This window comes from Amblyomma maculatum, chromosome 3 (assembly GCF_055883805.1).
Source record: "Amblyomma maculatum isolate TAMU_Amacu chromosome 3, ASM5588380v1, whole genome shotgun sequence".
Lineage (NCBI taxonomy): Eukaryota > Metazoa > Arthropoda > Arachnida > Ixodida > Ixodidae > Amblyomma > Amblyomma maculatum.
The window spans coordinates 12561781-12586485 of record NC_139346.1 but is presented as its reverse complement, the minus strand read 5'-3'; the positions used below and the strand labels follow the sequence as shown (position 1 = coordinate 12586485).

At 46.4% G+C, this 24705-nt stretch overlaps 1 protein-coding gene across 1 annotated transcript in view; it reads right to left on the bottom strand.

The window, feature by feature from the left end:
- LOC146194241 (uncharacterized) overlaps positions 1–24705 on the bottom strand; it is a 390061-nt gene that overhangs the window by 167038 nt on the left and 198318 nt on the right. Inside the window, exon 3 of the mRNA XM_084596032.1 lies at positions 12766–12855. Coding sequence (XP_084452158.1) covers positions 12766–12855 — 90 coding nt within the window. The remainder of the gene's footprint in view (positions 1–12765; positions 12856–24705) is intronic.

Here is a 24705-nt window from a genome sequence, read left to right as displayed (position 1 = left end):
CAATCAGCTCGTCGACTGTGTTGGAGTTCCCGAGGGTCATCAGTTTGGTGGTGGAAGTGGACCCAGTACTGTCTTGTATGCCTTGCGTAGTGATGCATCGAGTCGCTCCCGATCTGTTCGCGTGAGCGGAAGCTAAGGGGCAACGTAGGCAGTGCGCGTACGAACGAAGGTTTGTACGAGGCGAAAAGTTGGATTCGCGCATGCCCTTATGCTTGTTGGCGACTCTCTTGAGCAGGCGGCTGATCTGGATTACAGACTGATCTATTCGCTGAAGAGTAGTGGTGTTTCCTTCATTATCTTGTAGATGAAGGCCCAGAATACGGATTCGGTCGGTACGGGGTATGGGGGTGCCCTGTACTTGCAGGTTAAAGGATGCCGGAGGTGATCTAGGGCGTCTACCCTGGGTTGGGGCAATAATGTATTCGGACTTGGTGGCCGAGCAGGATAGGCTGACTGTGGTAAGGTAGGTACCAACGCGATCGATGGCTGTCTGCAGAGTCTCCTCGATCTAGCCGTCACTGCCTTGTGTAATCCACAGAGTGAGGTCCTCGTTGTATAGGCTGTGGTGCAAGTGGGGGATATCTGCCAAAGATCGGGTAGGCCAAGCAGCGCAATATTGAACAGGAGTGTGTACCCCGAATTCCAGGAGAGATGATGGAAGGATCTCCTGAGCCGGTGTCAAGTTGAACTGTGCAGTTCGTGAGAAAGTCGCGTATATATGCATACGTTCGTTGTCCCACCCCTAGGGTCTGGAGGTTCTGCAGAATGGCTTCGTGCCGGACATTGTTAAAGGCCTTCGCGACACCTAGACCAACTATCACTTTGGTGTCCAAAGTGCTCTGTGTCAGCACCTGATGCTTGAGCAAGAGCAGGATTTCGGGGGCCGCAAGGTGTGGTCGAAAACCAAACATCGTGTCTGGAAGTAGGTGATGTTCTTCTGGTAACGAAGAAGACGGGTCTGAATTACATGATCCAATAGTTTTCCCACGCAGGACGTGAGAGAAATGGGGCGGAGGTTAGAGAGAGTAGGTGGTTTGTCCAGCTTGGGGATGAGCACGAGGTTGGCGCATTTCCACTCTTGCGGTTGGCTCTCCGCTCCCAGCATGTTTGCGAAAGTCTGTCAGCCCATGAATCGAGGCGTCGTCGAGGTTCCGAAGCATACGGTTAGATATCCGGTCCGGGCCTGCAGCTGAGTTTGTCTTGAGACGATTGAGCTCGGCTCGTACCTCCGGTAAAGTGATGGGAGTATCTAAACGGACGTTTTCCTTCCCCACATAAGGAGGGAGAGATTTCACCGGTCCTGGGCGGATGTAGGTGTCTACTAGCGTCTGTTTGAGGGCGTCCGAGGTGCTGTGAAATTGGTGGAAGATATGCTGGAGCTGCTGGCGAGCTTGGAACTTGCTCCCTTCAGGGTCGAGGAGGTGACGGAGTAGTTTCCAGGTGCTTCTGGTCTTAAGAGCCTTATCCATCTGGTCACATATATTGTGCCAGGTTTGGCGTGTAAGCTCTACGGCGTAGTTCTCGATGTTTGTATGGACTCGGGCGAGCCGTCGTCGAAGATTATGATCCTACTTGCGAGTTTGCATTAGAGCCTCCAGCTTGCACTTGCGGTCCCTCAGTTGGGCGTAATATCTGTCGCAGTTTGGTACAGAGTCTTCCACAGCTACTTCAGCAGTGACATCTGCAACTTGTTTGAGGATGTTGGCTGACCTAGCGGCGATGTCTGTGATAGGTTGGGAAGAGCCTTGCTCTTTTCGCTTGGCGCGAAAGAAGTCCCAGTTGACCACTTTAGCTGGTCGCGTACGTTGTCGAGTAGGCTCCTGAATGACAAGATAAGTGGGAGGCTTAGCGCGGAACAGACAAGGACAAGAGAGGCACACAGGACGAGCGCTAGCTTACAGCCTCCCACTTATCATGTATTACCAACTAGCCCAGAACTCTACTTTGCTCCTGAATGACAATCTCCAGAACGTAGTGGTCGCTTCCGAATGTTTCCCGAGTATTGCACCAGGTAGCTGCAATCCCCGGTCCCGTAAGGGCGAGATCCGGGGTTGTGTGCCGCGAGACGCCCGTTCCTCTGCGAGTGGGTTGGGTGATATACGTTAAGAGGTTCAGATGGAGTGTGTGTCAATCGCGGCGCACGCTATCGTTCGTGAGTGACACTCCTAGGTGCCCTGCTGCTGGGGCGTCATGAATTTGGGCTCGACCAATAACGCGGAGATTAGTAGGGATAACGAACAAAAGGTCCGCACCATCTCGGCGCATGTTGCATCTCAAAAATGTATAGTCACGCCGCACGAACATATTGACGGAAGGATTTCAGTCGTCGTTGCGCAGCTAGTCGATAATGGGTCGTAGGGAAGGGTCAAGACTCTGCTTGGTGCCGACGTGCAGGAAGTCTGTGATGGACAACATGTAGTTGTCAGCAGCACAGTAGAGTAATTAGGAGGATCGACGGGATGGCGGGAGAAACTTCCAGAGTCTTGGTGCAAACGGCCTGACTGATAGGCAATATCAAATGTGCATTTCTCTAAGCGCAAGACCCAGCGACCTAAGCGTCCAGTAACGGTCTTTAATTGACGACCACTAATACAAGGCATGGTGGTCTGTCACTACGCGAAGGGGCCTCCCAAAGAAAAACGTCCAAACAAGTACGAGGCATACCCGTTGGGGTTCGGTAATTCGATAGTTGCGCTCAGATGGAGATATCAGGCGACTGGCATGATCAATTACACGGGAGATGCCATGCTGGAACAAAGCAAGAATAGCGCCAATGCCATGGTCACTGGCATCGGTTCGACCTCTGTAGGTACCGAAGGGTTGAAAAGGGCCAGGGCAGGTGGAGCGGTGAGGGTCGAAATCAGGGCTTGACAAGCGCGAGCTGTAAGGGTGCCAAGAGAAAGGTGAGTTCATCTTGAGGAGAGCGGTGAGCGGACGGGCAATGTTGGCGAAGTTCTGTATGAACCATCGTAAGCAAGAACAGGAGCCGATGAAACTGCGTACATCAGTTGGGGTACGCAGTTGGGGTACGAGGAAACTGCGTACATCAGGGGGGATGATGAACGGCAAGGTTGGGACGAGCGGGGCACGGGGTCTTGGGAGACGGTGAGTGGCTAGACATGCGCGGAGATGGCGATTAAAGTCATGAGGGTGCGTATCACAGAAAGAGTTTGAGTGTGGTCCATAGTCGACGCTGGGATCAGTATAGTAGCGAGGCCGAGGTGGCGGAACCGAACGGCTGCAGCAACGACGAGAAATGTGGCCGACACGTTAGCAGTTGAAGCAGATTGGCCGGTCGTCCGAGGTTCGCCATTATTCGGGGTTGCGCCAGGGGTAGCGGTATCGCTTCGGGAAGGGCGCGGTAGGAGCCGCAGCAGGTACGACAAGAGTAGATGGTTGCAAAGGTATCTGGGCATACTGCTGACCAGAGGTAAGGCTGACGTTGGAATTGAGGCCCACATTCACCAATTCCTAGCGGGCGACAGCTTGAGTCAAGGCTATAGTAGCGTCCACAGGGTGAGGGGTGAATACAACGGGGTTCATAGCCTCCAACGTTCTTCGAATGATCCTCGTCACGTTTGCCGGGTGGGACGGCTGATGGAGTGTTGGCAGATCATCGCACGAAGACGTAGCAGCTGTATTTGGCAAGAGGTCGAAGCGGGGACCTATGCGACAGTGTTTATCTTCCTCAAACCGCCGACTTATTTCTAGGATGGAGTCGCATGTCGTACAGTCTTTGCAAAGAAGAAGATTAAATTCGTCGTCGGCGATTCCCTTAACAATGTGGTCACCTCGTTGGCGTCTGACATGCCGCTGTCCACTTTACGGCTTAGACTAATACATACTGAATGTACGACACGTATGACTCGGCAGTTGACTGCGCTCGATAAGCAAGATGTTTTTGGCGCTGAGCTTGCGTCCAATAGGCTTTCCGAATAAGTCGCTCAGCTTCTGCCTGAAAACGTCCCAAGGTGTTAAATCTTCCTCGTGCGACTCAAACTACACGTGCGCCGTTCCCGCTAGGTAGAAAATCACGTTGGCAAGCATGACGGTAGCGTCCCAGCGGTTGTGCTTGCTAACCCGCTTATATATGGAGAACCAGTCTTCAACATCGATTTCATCAGTGCCTAAAAAGGTGCCCGGTTACCGAGGCTGTTCCATGACAACGGTCGACGCTGGTGTTGCTGCTGTGTATGCAGGCGGTGAAATTAAAGGTGCAAGCATGGGTAGAAAGTAACAAGATACTCGGAGAACTTCAGAACGGCTTTAGAAATGGTAGGCGCTTAGATGATAGCCTGTTTGTGCTTACCGAATGCAGCGAAACATCTAGAGTGGAAAATAGACCTTTGTATTTGGCCTTCCTGGACATAAACGGGGCGTACAACGTAAGCAGGGAGCTCCTGTGGAACATATTAAAAGAAGAAGGTATCGGTTATGAGATAACAGAGTTCCTACAGGAAATATACCGGGATAACAAATCAGAAATTACGTGGGAAGGGATAAGAAGTACGGAGGATGTCAAAGTATGCAAAGGATTAAGACAAGGCTGTCCTCTATCACCGGTGCTGTTCATGCTTTATATAATAAACCTGGAACGGAGGATACAAGACAGTTTTAACCTGTCATACAGATCAGGTGGAAAGGCGGTAGAGCAGCGCCTCCCCGGTTTGATGTATGCAGACGATATTGTGCTGCTAGCTGACAGTCTGGAAGAATTGCAAACTCTAGTTAAGTATTGCGGAGACGAAGGGGACGCTCTAGGCTTCAGTTTCAGCGCAGTTAAGTCGGGTCTGATGATTTTCAGCGGCCCAACTGATCAGGGTCTTAAAATACAAGGCCATGAAATACCTAGAGTAGCTGAATATAAATAGCTGGGGGTGTGGGTAAACGAAGGATTGAAATAAATTGGAAAGCATGAGCAATCACGTAAGGCCAAAGGGCGAATGAATGCCGGGATAATGAAGCAAAAGGCATTGTGGGGATACAATAGGTATGAGGTTTTGAGGGGTATTTGGAAAGGAATTATGGTGTCTGGACTTGCTTTCGGAAAAGCGGTTTTGTGCCTAAAATCAGAGGTACAGTCGACATTAGAAATAAATCAGAGATCCGTTGGACGATTAGCACTAGGTGCCCACGGCAAAACTACAAATGAGACGGTACAGGGAGATATGGGCTGGACATCTTTCGAAGTACGGGAAGCTCAGAGTAAAATATTATATGAGCAACGCCTTAGGAAATTGGACAGTAACAGATGGGCAGCTAAAGTATTTAAATACCTGTACTTCAAAAGCATGGACTCACAATGGAGGAAAAGAACTAGGAAATTAAATTGTAAGTACGCTAGTCACAAGGACAAAAAAATAATGAGCGTTAGACAACAGGTTAAAAACACAGAAGGTAAAAATTGGATAAATTCTATGGAAAAGAAACAGAATATGGAACTATACCGAAAGTGGAAAAGGCAGATCAGGAAGGAAGCTTTCTTTGATAACTCAAAACGCAGTGCCCTGCTTTTTGAGGCTAAATCAAGGTGCCTTTGAACACTCAGCCACACACAAAAAAAATTAACCATGAAGATGACGCATGTGCAGCATGGGGTAGGGTCAATTGTTTCCACATAATAGGGTCAATTGTTTCCACAGAAACAACTGACCCTATTATACTGGAATGTAGTGGTACCCATCCGGAAGTTGATGCAGGCGCAATCACTGTTCCTGACGCTTGGAGTTTAGAGATACCAGTGGCCGGGTGAATAAACCGGCGGTGGAAACTAGCAAAAAACGACTGGAAGATTGTTGGCTTAAAAGCAGAGAAGCGACATAATGTTAGTAATGTAGGAACAAAATTTAATAAATAGAATGATGGTTTAGTTAACCATTCTAAATCAATAATTAAGATATATGTAGAAAAATGAGCATGATAGCTACTGTTACCACCCTGTTTCAAAGGGGACGCTCCTATATTCCATCCATCCATCCATGGATGGGGAAACATCGAGTGGCATGCTTAAAGAATCAAGCTGGTGGCTACTCCGGAGCTCCAGGTTTTGACCGTGGGATAGTGTCACTCTGCACACTCCACCAGACCGTTACGGGGCGTTTCCGAGCGGTAAGAGTCCGAGTCAGGATCACCTTCCGAACACCAGAGCACACAACACAACAGCTTCAGATTCAGTGGCGTTGTCGTTCGACCCAGCGTCCAAAACATTCTCGTCGTCTTTGGCATCTCGACTACCCACCGTAACAATATTGTCTAGGAATAGCATATATATATATACATCATTTGTTTATTAATTGATTTGAATTCAAAAGTAGCCCATTCTTATTCTTAATATTTCGCATTTCTGCGCTCCTTCATCTCCATTTCTGGCGCGACAACATTTTTCCTATCATGAAAGTTTATATGATGTTGTCGCCTTTAATGTTTCGAATATTTAATAGACAACTTCACGTGAAATAAGTTCACGCTGAAAAATGCCTTCACTAACTGGAAAAACAGACGATTTTCCTTGCAAACTAACCTGCTACTACAGCTGTTAAAACAAATTACGACAAACAGATGTTGGGTTTTGCCGGCATATGCATTTAGAATATTCATGGCTACCAAATAAAAAATACACTTGCTTACCTAACCTGAACAGACTGCTTGATGAGTTCGCTTTTTTTAAGTATATTCTACAAAAACTCATTAATATTGATAGTGCGCGCATTTGCGATGCCCTAGCATCAAGTGAAACGTGTTTTTTTGTCTTAAATATGCATTGTCGACCGCACAAAACAGTTTGTTGTTTTGTTGTCTGCATTGTACTAAAGGGTTGCTTTCTTATTCCATTTGTAGAATTAATGAGCTTAAATTATTTAAAAGAAAAATTGTAATTTATATTGGCACAGGTGATTTTACTTTCTCAGATAAACATTCTAAGAACTCCTCCCCAAAGTTTCGTTTGGGACCTCCTGCTGAATAGTATTGCTACACGTATTTTATTTCGAGCAGGTTAATTGATTGATTATATATTGTTGCGTTCTTCGGCTGATAACGCCCTCTTTCACGCGGAACGTATCGTTCCGTCTTGTTCATGATGACGCGTATGATAAGCCCCGATATCGGGGGCAATATAAGCGCCTCGTCCGAGCGCTGCGTCGCTCTTTCCTGCCCGGCTGCGAGATGGAATAAAGGCATTCCTGACAAGCTTGCTTGTCGTTCGTCGAAACACTCAGAAAAGTAACAGCTGGTGGGGTCGACGGTGAAACATCTATTTTGTTCACCAAGCAGCTAATTGTCCCCGAATAAGTGAAGGGGCACTGGGTAGAAAGCAGCCAGATTCTTTCCTCGGAAAATTTCGGTCGTAGCAAGATGGATTTCGGTGCGATTGTGAAGCCCGAATTAATGCTCTTAGCAGAAGGGTTTGGCGTGAAGGCGACAAAAGCCATGAGAAAGCCCGATATCATCTCGGCCATTGAAAAGTGTGGCGCGGGGGCCAACGAAATTTTAGGATGTTGGACCGAGGTGCAGAGGAGACGGAAAAAGGGAAGAACTTGACCTAGAGATGCTCAAGCAAAAGGTTAAGAAGGAGAATGAAGCGACGGCGGTCGATATATCGACGAAAGTTGACATGCGAAGCCACTTGCAGCCCTTCCGCGTCGGGGGAGACATAGGTCTCTACTTGGTGAATTTCGAGCTGGTGTGCAAAAGGTTGGGCTTCGTGGAGTCGAGCTGGCCACAAAGGATTCTGAGCTTACTGCCAGCCGAAGTTGCCGACGTTTTGGCCAGGTTAGATCCTGAAGAGGCGGACAGGAGCCTAAAAGTTTAGGCTGTCCCCTGAGGTTTTTCGAATTAAGTTTCAAGAGGCAAAGAAAAACCCAGAAGAAAGCTATGCTGAGTTTGCTTACAAGTTATTAGGCTTTCTAGAGAGCTGGCTCCGTGGAGTAGACTCTTATGAGGATCGTGAAAATCTGCTGGCACAGATTGCGCTCGAGCAGTTTTTCTGTTCTATTCCTTCAACCCTGAAGGATTGGATTCAGGACAGGCCAGATGTAAAACTGTACAAGTGGCGGCTGATTACGCAGACTTGTATTGCTCCAGACACGGAAAGAAAGTTGATAACGAAAAGCCTGGCTTAGTCCGAAGTCACGAACAAGGAAAACGTCGTGCTTTGTCAAAAAGAGTTGAGGGTTCGACAGATGTTTCACCTTCAAATGAAGTGTTGGATTCAGACAAGCCAAAGCTAAAATCCAAGTTGTTTGAAGCAAGAAAGCCCATTGTTTGCTACAAGTGTCGCCAACCGGGTCATGTGGCTTCAGGTTGTCGTGTGCCTAAAGTGTCCCCGGTCAACTTCTGCATGGATAAGGCAGACGACCTGCTTAAGCCATATTTGTACGACATAGAAGTAAATGGCCAGTCTTGCAAGGCACTGAGAGACACCGGAGCTACGCACGACCTGGTTCATTCCTCACGAATCAGGCAAGACGATTTCACAGGCGATTGCGTGTGGGTTCGCCAGGCCCTGGAAGATCGCACAATCAGCTTGCCAGTAGCCAGAGTAAAACTAGACGGGCCTTTTGGTGCAGTAGACACTGAGGCGGCAGTATCCGACAGGGTATTGCCCAGCTGCCCGCATATTCTTTCGAACAGAACGGCAAGGCAGCTAAATTACGCGGGCATCTCGCTTGATATGAATCCCGTTCTAGTGGTCACTCGCTCCATGACGAAAGCGAACAGGCCCGAGCCACAAACGCTTGCGACGAAGCCAGAAACTGATAAGTCTGATAGCGAAACTGCAGAAGCCATGCCAGAAGATGTGCTCAAAGAAGCGGACGTGACCACAAGGTTTAGCCGGAAAGCGCGAACTTCGGTAATCTGGTAAAGCTTGATAAAACCACGCTCATCAGTGAACAGGCCACTGACCCAACGCTGGCAAGATGTCGAGATAGTCTGGGAAAAAATGTAGCACCAAATATCTCGTTCTGTGTGAAGAATGGCCTCGTTTATCGCCATTTTAAGGACAAAGGCGGAAATGAAGTAGACCAGCTGGTAGTTCCGCACAAGTACAGACGGGACCTCTTAGAACTTGTTCATAAGGAAGGATGGTCGGGGCACTTAGGAATCACGAAAACGAAGTGCAGGCTCTTGGCAGAGTACTATTGGCCTGACTGCTTCAAGGACGTGGAGGAGTGTGTTCGTTCGTGCGACACGTGTCAAAGGACGGGAATGCCGAACGAGCGAATAAAGGCTCCCCTTACCTTGGTGCCGATAATTACTGAACCATTCAGGAGGCTTGTGATAGATGTCGTAGATCCCCTACCTACCACCAAGGCTGGTTATAGATATCTATTAACTGCGGTCTGCCCGGCGAGCAAGTTTCCCGAGGCCGTGCCTATGAAAGATCAGACTTCTGTCGAGGTGGTAGACAGTCTTCTATCAATTTTCTCTCGGATCGGGTTCCCAGCTGAGATTCAGTGTGAACTTGGTGGCGTTCTCACGAGTCCTTTAACAAGCAGTTTTTTTTTCAAAGGTGTGGCATCAAAATTTTGCACAGTTCGGTAAACCACCCACAAAGTAATAGCGTGGAGAGAACGCATTCGGTCATGAAACGTATCCTCAGGGCCTTATGCTACGAGAAGAAAAAATATTGGGACTTGGCTTTGCTAGCTATGCTTTTCGCTCTGCGGACCGTCGCTCACGAGTCCACGGGTTTTACGCATGCGGAATTGGTCTACGAAAAAAACCTTCGTTCACCTTTGCGACTACTGCGTGAGGGCTGGGAAGGCCAAGAAGAAAACCCCTTGGTAACGGAGTATGTGCTCTCAATACTGAACCGCCTGCACAAAACTCGAGAGCTGGTTGAAGCAAATCTTGAAAAGGCTCGAGCTCGGGGTAAGGTTTACTATGACAAAAACAGTCGCCTCCGAGTGTACAAGGAAGGAGACAAAGTGCTGCTCTTACGATCTGCAGGGGCAAATAAATTGCAAGTTCAATGGGACGGACCAGCGACTATCCAGCAAAAGCTATCTGAGACAAACTATGTCGTAAAACTTCCTGGACGTCGTAAAGAGGCACGCATATATCACTGCAACCTAATGAAGCCCTACGTGGAAAGAGTGCAAGTCGTCAGCATCACACTAAACCAACCAGAGGAAGTTCGGCCTCATATTCCTTACTTGGAGAAAACCGGCAGAATGTTGACTGTCGAAGAAATTTTGGAGGCTACTGCTGATACGAAACTTGGTAGCGATGAGCTGGCGGATCTGACTGCCCTAGTCAAAAAAATACCAACATCTGTTTTCTACAATTCCCGGAAAGACCACCCTAGTCCAGCACAATATTGAAGTGACTAGTCAGTCGCCAATTCAGTGCAAATCATATTGCTTTTCCCCACGTCAAGAAAAACTTTTGAAAGATGCTGTAGATCAAATGCTTGAACTACAGCTAATCGAGAAGGGAGAAAGTGATTATGTGTCTCCTATGATTTTAGTAGAGACTCCCGGCAAAGATCCGCGTCCATGTGTGGACTACCGGAAGTTAAATGCCGTTACGGTAACGAAGGTCTACCCAATCCCGAACATTGAAGCCTGCACCGAGAAAGCAAGCAGGGCAAAGTCCATATCGGTCATCGATCTTGTCAGGGGATACTGGCAAGTACCACTTACTTAACGCGCAAGCAACCTGTCCGCATTCATGACTCCATTCGGTATCTTCAAGCCACTTGTTCTAAGTTTTGGTCTAAAAAATTCTCCGTATGCATTTTCAAGGCTAATGAATCAGGTTCTAGCCGGAACAGAGGATTTCTCATTGCCCTACTTGGACGATATAGCACTTTTTTTCAGGCAAATGGGCGGACCACCTCCAACATTTGCAGAAGGTCTTCGCTCGCTTGCGAGACGCAGGCTTAACGGTCAAGGCTGCGAAGTGTAAATTCGCCCGTAATGAAGTGGAATATCTGGGTTATATAGTCGGCCAAGGAGTCAGACAACCACAACAACTTAAAGTTCAGGCTATCAAGGAGTTTCCTTTGCAGCAAACGAAGAAGGGGTTGATGTCTTTCATCGGATTGGTGAATTACTACCACCAGTATATTCCCCGGTTCTCGGAAAAGGCGAGTCCGCTGACAGATGCCCTCAAGAAAAAGGAACCCAATAAAATTCTGTGGGACGATCGTAAGCGTAAAGCGTTCGAGTTCCTGAAGCTGTCGTTGATAACTCAGCCTGTGCTGGCTACTTCAGACTACACGAGGCCTTTCTTGGTACAATGTGACGCTAGCGAAAGAGGGATGGGCGTGGTGCTAAGCCAAGAAAACCAAAAGGGGGAAGAAAATCCTATTTTGTTCGCCAGCAGGAATCTTACTTCGAGGGAGCAAGCTTACAGTACTATTGAGAAAGAATGTGCTTGCTTGGTGTGGGCTGTCGAAAAGCTTCGCTGTTACCTCTGGGGCACTGAATTTATTCTCATTACCGATCATCGACCGTTGACATGGCTCCAGCAACTGTCTCAAAAGAACGGCAGATTGCTCCGGTGAAGTTTAACTCTCCAGGAATATGCTTTTGTCGTAAAGCATAAGAGAGGTAAACTTCACGCAATCACAGATTTTTTAAGTCGGGCGCACGAATAAGTATGCCATCTTGTGTTCTTGTTCCTTTGCTCATCTGCATCAATGTAAATAGTCTCATCATGCAATCATTCATGCACACTACTCTTTTCAAAGTTTTCGATAGTAATTTTTTGAAGGTGAAAATCTGGTTGCCTTTAGAAAGACTTGTGGGCAGTGTAATGTGGAAAAGAAACGACACTTTTGGTGAACAAGATGGAGGTTTCGGGCAACTCGGTGGCTTCTGTGAGGCTTGGTTGTTGTTGTTGTTGTTCTCCGTCTACTCAGCCGTCAGCCTCTTTCAAGAATGCATGAGTCACCGGCAGCATCAACCGAAGGTTGCAAGAGACATGCACCTTCAGGTCAACGCTGTAATCCTGGGCAGTACAGTCTACACCTTTTCAACGGCACGGAGGTCGCGGCACTGACGTTTGCTTCTTTTCATGGTTGTGCTACACCTACCGGCCAGAGCGCTGTGGTGATGTGCTGTGGTGATGTGCAGTGGTGATGTGCTTGTCCTTTCATCTGTGGACTACGCCACACCGAATCGCCGAAGCGGGACTTCACCTGTGCTGAACTGGTCGTCATGACTGTTTTATGGATCAGCGGTGTTATTCAAGGACCTCACTGTGGTTGACTTGCGAATGTCGGCTAGTTCACGGTTGTGTACAACAGCGGAGTGAAAACTTATTCAATTTGCCTGATGCCATCCTAAAAGGGGGAGGAGATGTTACGTTCTTCGGCTGATAACGCCCTCTTTCACGCGGAACGTATCGTTCCGTCTTGTTCATGATGACGCGTATGATAAGCCCCGATATCGGGGGCAAATAATGGGCATATAATTTGAACTTTGCACTACAACTTCGTCATATATCTTTGAAAAGATAATGACGAGTAGAACACTGAACGGAGCCATTATTTGTCTAATTCGGTTCAACCGTGGTTAAACCACGTCCAACTTTTTCTTCTTTCAGCTATTGCTCTTTGCATGAATGCTTGCTTGGGATACATAGTTGCGTTCTAAGGGAGGATTTATGTACCACACGGACTGCTCAAGGACTTCAGGATTGCCTCTCACCCGCATAACCCTGGAAACCTGGCAACAAGGTTGCCTGTAGTTTAACGTCTCCGCAATAAGCTGTTGCGGTATTCGCACGTGTGTCGTGGAGCAGGGGCAAACTTACCGATATGAGGAGTGTTAGGTTAACCTTAAAGAATCCACATGCGCTGAAGCACATTTGGTCCGAGTCCAGGCAGTCGTGAAGGAAGCGGACCTGAAAATGAATGGCGAAGTTGGAGCAAACATGATTCTGCAGTTCATTCTCAGCCCTGCATGAAAATTGTTTGCTGTGACAACAAATTACAAGAAAAAGTATTAGCTATATCATAGGGGCAGCATGAATACGCTCGTACAGCTTGCTGTGAGAGTACCGGGATTTTGCGACTGTAATTCCGAAGCTGATACCTTGATTGGATGAAGGGCAGAGCCTTTTGAATCGGGGAGCAGCGCCACCTGTCGACAAATCCATCAAGCGTAGGGGAGCTGCATCTACTAGCAGTAATAGGTTTTGGTTTGTGAGTTTAATGTCCCAAAGCGACTCAGTCTTTGAGAGACGTCATTGTGGAGGACTCCTCACACAAAAGGACACGGGCGTCTTGCCTTTCGCCTTGATCGAAAAGCGGCCGCCGCGGCCGGGATTCAATACCGCCCGGGATTCAACCACTGCATCCCGGGCGGGATTCAACCACTGCACCCGGGATTCAACCACTGCACCACCGCGGCGAGTGGCAATAAAAGGGGGAATATTACTGCTTCTATTCTGTTTATAAAAGCGGCAGCAGACTCTCTGTAGACATGTATTGGCTGATCTCCCTAACTAGCTGCGGCTGCAAGCTAATGCAGCATATCATCAATAGAAAAGTTGCCTCCGTTTCTACACAAACGCTAACATTTTCCCTTCAAACTACGTGCAGGGAGTATTCTGGTTCATAAAAGCGGCAGCAGACTGTCTGTAGACATGTATAGGCCCATCTCGGTAACTAGCTGCGGCAGCAAGCTAATGACGCATATAATCAATTGAAAAGTTGCCTCCGTTTCTGCACAAACTGTGAGACTTTCCCTTGAAACTACGTGCAAAAAGTATTCTGGTTCATAAAAGCGGCAGCAGACTGTCTCTAGACATGTATAGGCCCATCTCGCTAACTAGCTGCGGCTGCAAGCTAATGCAGCATATCATCAATTGAAAAGTTGCCTCCGTTTCTGCACAAACTGTGAGACTTTCCCTTGAAACTACGTGCAAAGAGTTATCCGGTTTATAAAAGCGGCAGCAGACTGTCTCTAGACATGTATAGACCCATCTCGCTAACTAGGTGCGGCTGCAAGCTAATGCAGCATATCATCAATTGCAAACTTGCCTCCGTTTCTGCACAAACTCTAAAACTTTCCCTTGAAACTACGTGCAAAGAGTATTCCGATTTATAAAAGTGGCAGCAGACTGTCTATAGGCATGTATAGGCCCATCTCGCTAACTAGCTGCGGCTGCAAGCTAATGCAGCATATCATCAATTGAAAAGTTGCCTCCGTTTCTGCACAAACGCGCACACTTTCCCTTGAAACTACGTGCAAAGAGTATTCTGGTTCATAAAAGCGGCAGCAGACTGTCTGTATACATGTATAGGCCCATCTCGCTAACTAGCTGCGGCTGCAAGCTAATTCAGCATATAATCAATAGAAAAGTTGCCTCCGTTTCTGCACAAACGCACACACTTTCCCTTGAAACTACGTGCGAAGAGTATTCCGGTTCATAAAAGCGGCAGCAGACTGTATACATGTATAGGTCCATCTCGCTAACTAGCTGCGGCTGCAAGCTAATGCAGCATATCATCAATTGAAAAGTTGTCTCCGTTTCTGCACAAACGCACACACTTTCCCTTGAAACTACGTGCAAAGAGTGTTCTGGTTCATAAAAGCAGGAGCACACTGTCTGTATACATGTATAGGTCCATGTCGCTAACTAGCTGCGGCTGCAAGCTAATGCAGCATATCATCAATTGAAAAGTTGTCTCCATTTCTACACAAACGCACACACTTTCCCTTGAAACTACCTGCGAAGAGTATTCTGGTTCATAAAAGCGGCAGCAGACTGTCTGTATACATGTATAGGTCCATGTCGCTAACTATCTGCGGCTGCAAGCTAATGCAGCATATCATCAATTAAAAAATTGTCTCCGTTTCTGCACAAACGCACACACTTTCCCTTGAAACTACGTGCAAAGAGTATTCTGGTTCATAAAAGCGGCAGCAGACTGTCGGCATACATGTATAGGTCCATCTCGCTAACTAGCTGCGGCTGCAAGCTAATGCAGCATATCATCGATTGAAAAGTTGCCTCCGTTTCTGCACAAACGCACACACTTTCCCTTGAAACTGCGTGCAAAGAGTATTCTGATTCATATAAGCGGCAGCAGACTGTCTGCAGACATGTATAGGTCCATCTCGCTAACTAGCTGAGGCTGCAAGCTAATGAGCATATCATCAATTGAAAAGTTGTCTCCGTTTCTGCAAAAACGCACACACTTTCCCTTGAAACTACGTGCAAAGAGTATTCTGGTTCATAAAAGCGGCAGCAGACTGTCTGTATACATGTATAGGCCCATCTCGCTAACTAGCTGCGGCTGCAAGCTAATTCAGCATATAATCAATAGAAAAGTTGTCTCCGTTTCTGCACAAACGCACACACTTTCCCTTGAAACTACGTGCAAAGAGTATTCCGGTTCATAAAAGCGGCAGCAGACTGTATACATGTATAGGTCCATCTCGCTAACTAGCTGCGGCTGCAAGCTAATGCAGCATATCATCAATTGAAAAGTTGTCTCCGTTTCTGCACAAACGCACACACTTTCCCTTGAAACTACGTGCAAAGAGTGTTCTGGTTCATAAAAGCGGCAGCACACTGTCTGTATACATGTATAGGTCCATGTCGCTAACTAGCTGCGGCTGCAAGCTAATGCAGCATATCATCAATTGAAAAGTTGTCTCCGTTTCTGCACAAACGCACACACTTTCCCTTGAAACGACGTGCAAAGAGTATTCTGGTTCATAAAAGCGGCAGCAGACTGTCTGTATACATGTATAGACCCATCTCGCTAACTAGCTGCGGCTGCAAGCTAATGCAGCATATCATCAATTGAAAAGTTGCCTCCGTTTCTGCACAAACGCGCACACTTTCCCTTGAAACTGCGTGCAAAGAGTATTCTGATTCATATAAGCGGCAGCAGACTGTCTGCAGACATGTATAGGTCCATCTCGCTAACTAGCTGAGGCTGCAAGCTAATGAGCATATCATCAATTGAAAAGTTGTCTCCGTTTCTGCACAAACGCACACACTTTCCCTTGAAACTACGTGCAAAGAGTATTCTGGTTCATAAAAGCGGCAGCAGACTGTCTGTATACATGTATAGGCCCATCTCGCTAACTAGCTGCGGCTGCAAGCTAATTCAGCATATAATCAATAGAAAAGTTGCCTCCGTTTCTGCACAAACGCACACACTTTCCCTTGAAACTACGTGCAAAGAGTATTCCGGTTCATAAAAGCGGCAGCAGACTGTATACATGTATAGGTCCATCTCGCTAACTAGCTGCGGCTGCAAGCTAATGCAGCATATCATCAATTGAAAAGTTGTCTCCGTTTCTGCACAAACGCACACACTTTCCCTTGAAACTACGTGCAAAGAGTGTTCTGGTTCATAAAAGCGGCAGCACACTGTCTGTATACATGTATAGGTCCATGTCGCTAACTAGCTGCGGCTGCAAGCTAATGCAGCATATCATCAATTGAAAAGTTGTCTCCGTTTCTGCACAAACGCACACACTTTCCCTTGAAACGACCTGCAAAGAGTATTCTGGTTCATAAAAGCGGCAGCAGACTGTCTGTATACATGTATAGGTCCATGTCGCTAACTAGCTGCGGCGGCAAGCTAATGCAGCATATCATCAATTGAAAAGTTGTCTCCGTTTCTGCACAAACGCACACACTTTCCCTTGAAACTACGTGCAAAGAGTATTCTGGTTCATAAAAGCGGCAGCAGACTGTCGGCATACATGTATAGGTCCATCTCGCTAACTAGCTGCGGCTGCAAGCTAATGCAGCATATCATCAATTGAAAAGTTGCCTCCGTTTCTGCACAAACGCACACACTTTCCCTTGAAACTGCGTGCAAAGAGTATTCTGATTCATATAAGCGGCAGCAGACTGTCTGCAGACATGTATAGGTCCATCTCGCTAACTAGCTGAGGCTGCAAGCTAATGAGCATATCATCAATTGAAAAGTTGTCTCCGTTTCTGCAAAAACGCACACACTTTCCCTTGAAACTACGTGCAAAGAGTATTCTGGTTCATAAAAGCGGCAGCAGACTGTCTGTATACATGTATAGGCCCATCTCGCTAACTAGCTGCGGCTGCAAGCTAATTCAGCATATAATCAATAGAAAAGTTGTCTCCGTTTCTGCACAAACGCACACACTTTCCCTTGAAACGACGTGCAAAGAGTATTCTGGTTCATAAAAGCGGCAGCAGACTGTCTGTATACATGTATAGGCCCATCTCGCTAACTAGCTGCGGCTGCAAGCTAATGCAGCATATACTCAATAGAAAAGTTGTCTCCGTTTCTGCACAAGCGCACACACTTTCCATTGAAACTACGTGCAAAGAGTATTCCGGTTCATAGAAGAGGCAGCAGACTGTCTGTATAAATGTATAGGTCCATCTCGCTAACTTGCTGCGGCTGCAAGCTAATGCAGCGTATAATCAATAGAAAAGTTGTCTCTGTTTCTGCACAAACGCACACACTTTCCCTTGAAACTACGTGCAAAGAGTATTCTGGTTCATAAAAGCGGAAGCAGACTATCTGTGTACATGTATAGGTCCATCTCGCAAACTAGCTGCGGCTGCAAGCTAATGCAGCATATCATCAATTGAAAAGTTGTCTCCGTTTCTGCACAAACGCACACACTTTCCCTTGAAACTACGTGCAAAGAGTATTTCGGTTCATAAAAGCGGAAGCAGACTGTCTGTATACATGTATAGGTCCATCTCGCTAACTAGCTGCGGCTGCAAGCGAATGCAGCATATCAATTGAATAGTCTCCGTTTCTGCACAAACGCACACACTTTCCCTTGAAACTACGTGCAAAGAGTGTTCTGGTTCATAAAAGCGGCAGCAGACTGTCTGTATACATGTATAGGTCCATCTCGCTAACTAGCTGCGGCTGCAAGCTAGTACAGCATATCATCAATTGAAAAGTTGTCTCCGTTTCTGCACAAACGCACACACTTTCCCTTGAAACTACGTGCAAAGAGTATTCTGGTTCATAAAAGCGGCAGCAGACTGTCTGTATGCATGTATAGGCCCATCTCGCTAACTAGCTGCGGCTGCAAGCTAATGCAGCATATAATCAATAGAAAAGTTGTCTCCGTTTCTGCACAAACGCACACACTTTCCATTGAAACTACGTGCAAATAGTATTCCGGTTCATTGAAGCGGCAGCAGACTGTCTGTATACATGTATAGGTCCATCTCGCTAACTAGCTGCGGCTGCAAGCTAATGCAGCGTATAATCAATAGAAAAGTTGTCTCTGTTTCTGCACAAACGCACACACTTTCCCTTGAAGCTACGTGCAAAGAGTATTCTGGTTCATAAAAGCGGAAGCAGACTATCTGTATACATGTATAGGTCCATCTCGCTAACTAGCTGCGGCTGCAAGCTAATGCAGCATATCATCAATTGAAAAGTTGTCTCCGTTTCTGCACAAACGCACACACTTTCCCTTGAAACTACGTGCAAAGAGTATTCCGGTTCATAAAAGCGGCAGCAGACTGTCTGTATACATGTATAGGTCCATCTCGCTAACTAGCTGCGGCTGCAAGCTAATGCAGCATATCATCCATAGAAAAGTTGTCTCCGTTTCTGCACAAACGCACACACTTTCCCTTGAAACTACGTGCAAAGAGTATTCCGGTTCATAAAAGCGGCAGCAGACTGTCTGTATACATGTATAGGTCCATCTCGCTAACTAGCTGCGGCTACAAGCTAATGCAGCATATAATCAATTGAAAAGTCTCCGTTTCTGCACAAACACACACACTTTCCCCTGAAACTACGTGAAAAGAGTATTGTGGTTCATAAAACCGGCAGCAGACTGTCTGTATACATGTATAGGTCCATCTCGCTAACTAGCTGCGGCTGCAAGCTAATGCAGCATATCATCAATTGAAAAGTTGCCTCCGTTTCTGCACAAACGCACACACTTTCCCTTGAAACTACGTGCAAAGAGTATTCTGGTTCATAAAAGCGGCAGCAGACTGTCTGTATACATGTATAGGTCCATCTCGCCAACTAGCTGCGGCTGCAAGCTACTTCAGCATATAATCATTAGAAAAGGTGTTTCCGTTTCTGCACAAACGCACACACTTTCCCTTGAAACTACGTGCAAAGAGTATTCTGGTTTATGAAAGCGGCAGCAGACTGTCTGCATACATGTATAGGTGCATCTCGCTAACTAGCTGGTACTGCAAGCTAATGCAGCATATAATCAATAGAAAAGTTGTCTCCGTTTCTGCACAAACGCACACACTTTCCCTCGAAACTACGTGCAAAGAGTATTCTGGTTCAGAAATGCGGCAGCAGACTGTCTGTATAAATGTATAGGTCCATCTCGCTAACTAGCTGCGGCTGCAAGCTAATGCAGCATATAATCAATAAAAAACTTGTCTCTGTTTCTGCACAAACGCACACACTTTCCCTTGAAACTACGTGCAAAGAGTATTCTGGTTCATAAAAGCTGCAGCAGACTGTCTGTATACATGTATAGGTCCATCTCGCTAACTAGCTGCGGCTGCAAGCTAATGCAGCATATAATCAATAGAAAAGTTGTCTCCGTTTCTGCACAAACGCACACACTTTCCCTTGAAACTACGTGCAGAGAGTATTCTGGTTCATAAAAGCGGCAGCAGACTGTCTGTATACATGTATAGGTCCATCTCTCTAAATAGCTGCGGCTGCAAGCTAATTCAGCATATAATCAATAGAAAAGTTGTCTCCGTTTCTGCACAAACGCACACACTTTCCCTTGAAACTACGTGCAAAGAGTATTCTGGTTCATAAAAGCGGAAGCAGACTATCTGTATACATGTATAGGTCCATCTCGCTAACTAGCTGCGGCTGCAAGCTAATGCAGCATATCATCAATTGAAAAGTTGTCTCCGTTTCTGCACAAACGCACACACTTTCCCTTGAAACTACGTGCAAAGAGTATTTCGGTTCATAAAAGCGGCAGCAGACTGTCTGTATACATGTATAGGTCCATCTCGCTAACTAGCTGCGGCTGCAAGCGAATGCAGCATATCATCAATTGAAAAGTTGTCTCCGTTTCTGCACAAACGCACACACTTTCCCTTGAAACTACGTGCAAAGAGTGTTCTGGTTCATAAAAGCGGCAGTAGACTGTCTGTATACATGTATAGGTCCATCTCGCTAACTAGCTGCGGCTGCAAGCTAATACAGCATATCATCAATTGAAAAGTTGTCTCCGTTTCTGCACAAACGCACACACTTTCCCTTGAAACTACGTGCAAAGAGTATTCTGGTTCATAAAAGCGGCAGCAGACTGTCTGTATACATGTATAGGCCCATCTCGCTAACTAGCTGCGGCTGCAAGCTAATGCAGCATATAATCAATAGAAAAGTTGTCTCCGTTTCTGCACAAACGCACACACCTTCCATTGAAACTACGTGCAAAGAGTATTCCGGTTCATTGAAGCGGCAGCAGACTGTCTGTATACATGTATAGGTCCATCTCGCTAACTAGCTGCGGCTGCAAGCTAATGCAGCGTATAATCAATAGAAAAGTTGTCTCTGTTTCTGCACAAACGCACACACTTTCCCTTGAAGCTACGTGCAAAGAGTATTCTGGTTCATAAAAGCGGAAGCAGACTATCTGTATACATGGATAGGTCCATCTCGCTAACTAGCTGCGGCTGCAAGCTAATGCAGCATATCATCAATTGAAAAGTTGTGTCCGTTTCTGCACAAACACACACACTTTCCCCTGAAACTACGTGAAAAGAGTATTGTGGTTTATAAAACCGGCAGCAGACTGTCTGTATACATGTATAGGTCCATCTCACTAACTAGCTGCGTCTGCAAGCTTATGCAGCATATCATCAATTGAAAAGTTGCCTCCGTTTCTGCACAAACGCACACACTTTCCCTTGAAACTACGTGCAAAGAGTATTCTGGTTCACAAAAGCGGCAGCAGACTGTCTGTATACATGTATAGGTCCATCTCGCCAACTAGCTGCGGCTGCAAGCTAATGCAGCATATCATCAATTGAAAAGTTGTCTCCGTTTCTGCACAAACGCACACACTTTCCCTTGAAACTACGTGCAAAGAGTATTTCGGTTCATAAAAGCGGCAGCAGACTGTCTGTATACATGTATAGGTCCATCTCGCTAACTAGCTGCGGCTGCAAGCGAATGCAGCATATCATCAATTGAAAAGTTGTCTCTGTTTCTGCACAAACGCACACACTTTCCCTTGAAACTACGTGCAAAGAGTGTTCTGGTTCATAAAAGCGGCAGCAGACTGTCTGTATACATGTATAGGTCCATCTCGCTAACTAGCTGCGGCTGCAAGCTAATACAGCATATCATCAATTGAAAAGTTGTCTCCGTTTCTGCACAAACGCACACACTTTCCCTTGAAACTACGTGCAAAGAGTATTCTGGTTCATAAAAGCGGCAGCAGACTGTCTGTATACATGTATAGGCCCATCTCGCTAACTAGCTGCGGCTGCAAGCTAATTCAGCATATAATCAATAGAAAAGGTGTCTCCGTTTCTGCACAAACGCACACACTTTCCCTTGAAACTACGTGCAAAGAGTATTCCGGTTCATTGAAGCGGCAGCAGACTGTCTGTATACATGTATAGGTCCATCTCGCTAACTAGCTGCGGCTGCAAGCTAATGCAGCATATAATCAATAGAAAAGTTGTCTCTGTTTCTGCACAAACGCACACACTTTCCCTTGAAGCTACGTGCAAAGTGTATTCTGGTTCATAAAAGCGGAAGCAGACTATCTGTATACATGTATAGGTCCATCTCGCTAACTAGCTGCAGCTGCAAGCTAATGCAGCATATCATCAATTGAAAAGTTGTCTCCGTTTCTGCACAAACGCACACACTTTCCCTTGAAACTACGTGCAAAGAGTATTCCGGTTCATAAAGGCGGCAGCAGACTGTCTGTATACATGTATAGGTCCATCTCGCTAACTAGCTGCGGCTGCAAGCTAATGCAGCATATCATCAATTGAAAAGTTGCCTCCGTTTCTGCACAAACGCACACACTTTCGCTTGAAACTACGTGCAAAGAGCATTCTGGTTCACAAAAGCGGCAGCAGACTGTCTGTATACATGTATAGGTCCATCTCACTAACTAGCTGCGGCTGCAAGCTAATTTAGCATATAATCAATAGAAAAGGTGTTTCCGTTTCTGCACAAACGCACACACTTTCCCTTGAAACTACGTGCAAAGAGTATTCCGGTTCATTGAAGCGGCAGCAGACTGTCTGTATACATGTATAGGTCCATCTCGCTAACTAGCTGCGGCTGCAAGCTAATGCAGCATATCATCAATTGAAAAGTTGTCTCCGTTTCTGCACAAACGCACACACTTTCCCTTGAAACTACGTGCAAAGAGTGTTCTGGTTCATAAAAGCGGCAGCACACTGTCTGTATACATGTATAGGTCCATGTCGCTAACTAGCTGCGGCTGCAAGCTAATGCAGCATATCATCAATTGAAAAGTTGTCTCCGTTTCTGCACAAACGCACACACTTTCCCTTGAAACGACGTGCAAAGAGTATTCTGGTTCATAAAAGCGGCAGCAGACTGTCTGTATACATGTATAGACCCATCTCGCTAACTAGCTGCGGCTGCAAGCTAATGCAGCATATCATCAATGAAAGTTGCCCTCCGTTTCTGCACAAACGCGCACACTTTCCCTTGAAACTGCGTGCAAAGAGTATTCTGATTCATATAAGCGGCAGCAGACTGTCTGCAGACATGTATAGGTCCATCTCGCTAACTAGCTGAGGCTGCAAGCTAATGAGCATATCATCAATTGAAAAGTTGTCTCCGTTTCTGCACAAACGCACACACTTTCCCTTGAAACTACGTGCAAAGAGTATTCTGGTTCATAAAAGCGGCAGCAGACTGTCTGTATACATGTATAGGCCCATCTCGCTAACTAGCTGCGGCTGCAAGCTAATTCAGCATATAATCAATAGAAAAGTTGCCTCCGTTTCTGCACAAACGCACACACTTTCCCTTGAAACTACGTGCAAAGAGTATTCCGGTTCATAAAAGCGGCAGCAGACTGTATACATGTATAGGTCCATCTCGCTAACTAGCTGCGGCTGCAAGCTAATGCAGCATATCATCAATTGAAAAGTTGTCTCCGTTTCTGCACAAACGCACACACTTTCCCTTGAAACTACGTGCAAAGAGTGTTCTGGTTCATAAAAGCGGCAGCAGACTGTCTGTATACATGTATAGGTCCATGTCGCTAACTAGCTGCGGCTGCAAGCTAATGCAGCATATCATCAATTGAAAAGTTGTCTCCGTTTCTGCACAAACGCACACACTTTCCCTTGAAACGACCTGCAAAGAGTATTCTGGTTCATAAAAGCGGCAGCAGACTGTCTGTATACATGTATAGGTCCATGTCGCTAACTAGCTGCGGCTGCAAGCTAATGCAGCATATCATCAATTGAAAAGTTGTCTCCGTTTCTGCACAAACGCACACACTTTCCCTTGAAACTACGTGCAAAGAGTGTTCTGGTTCATAAAAGCGGCAGCACACTGTCTGTATACATGTATAGGTCCATGTCGCTAACTAGCTGCGGCTGCAAGCTAATGCAGCATATCATCAATTGAAAAGTTGTCTCCGTTTCTGCACAAACGAACACACTTTCCCTTGAAACGACCTGCAAAGAGTATTCTGGTTCATAAAAGCGGCAGCAGACTGTCTGTATACATGTATAGGTCCATGTCGCTAACTAGCTGCGGCTGCAAGCTAATTCAGCATATAATCAATAGAAAAGTTGCCTCCGTTTCTGCACAAACGCACACACTTTCCCTTGAAACTACGTGCAAAGAGTATTCCGGTTCATAAAAGCGGCAGCAGACTGTATACATGTATAGGTCCATCTCGCTAACTAGCTGCGGCTGCAAGCTAATGCAGCATATCATCAATTGAAAAGTTGTCTCCGTTTCTGCACAAACGCACACACTTTCCCTTGAAACTACGTGCAAAGAGTGTTCTGGTTCATAAAAGCGGCAGCACACTGTCTGTATACATGTATAGGTCCATGTCGCTAACTAGCTGCGGCTGCAAGCTAATGCAGCATATCATCAATTGAAAAGTTGTCTCCGTTTCTGCACAAACGCACACACTTTCCCTTGAAACGACCTGCAAAGAGTATTCTGGTTCATAAAAGCGGCAGCAGACTGTCTGTATACATGTATAGGTCCATGTCGCTAACTAGCTGCGGCTGCAAGCTAATGCAGCATATCATCAATTGAAAAGTTGTCTCCGTTTCTGCACAAACGCACACACTTTCCCTTGAAACGACGTGCAAAGAGTATTCTGGTTCATAAAAGCGGCAGCAGACTGTCTGTATACATGTATAGGTCCATGTCGCTAACTAGCTGCGGCTGCAAGCTAATGCAGCATATCATCAATTGAAAAGTTGTCTCCGTTTCTGCACAAACGCACACACTTTCCCTTGAAACGACCTGCAAAGAGTATTCTGGTTCATAAAAGCGGCAGCACACTGTCTGTATACATGTATAGGTCCATGTCGCTAACTAGCTGCAGCTGCAAGCTAATGCAGCATATCATCAATTGAAAAGTTGTCTCCGTTTCTGCACAAACGCACACACTTTCCCTTGAAACGACCTGCAAAGAGTATTCTGGTTCATAAAAGCGGCAGCAGACTGTCTGTATACATGTATAGGTCCATGTCGCTAACTAGCTGCGGCTGCAAGCTAATGCAGCATATCAT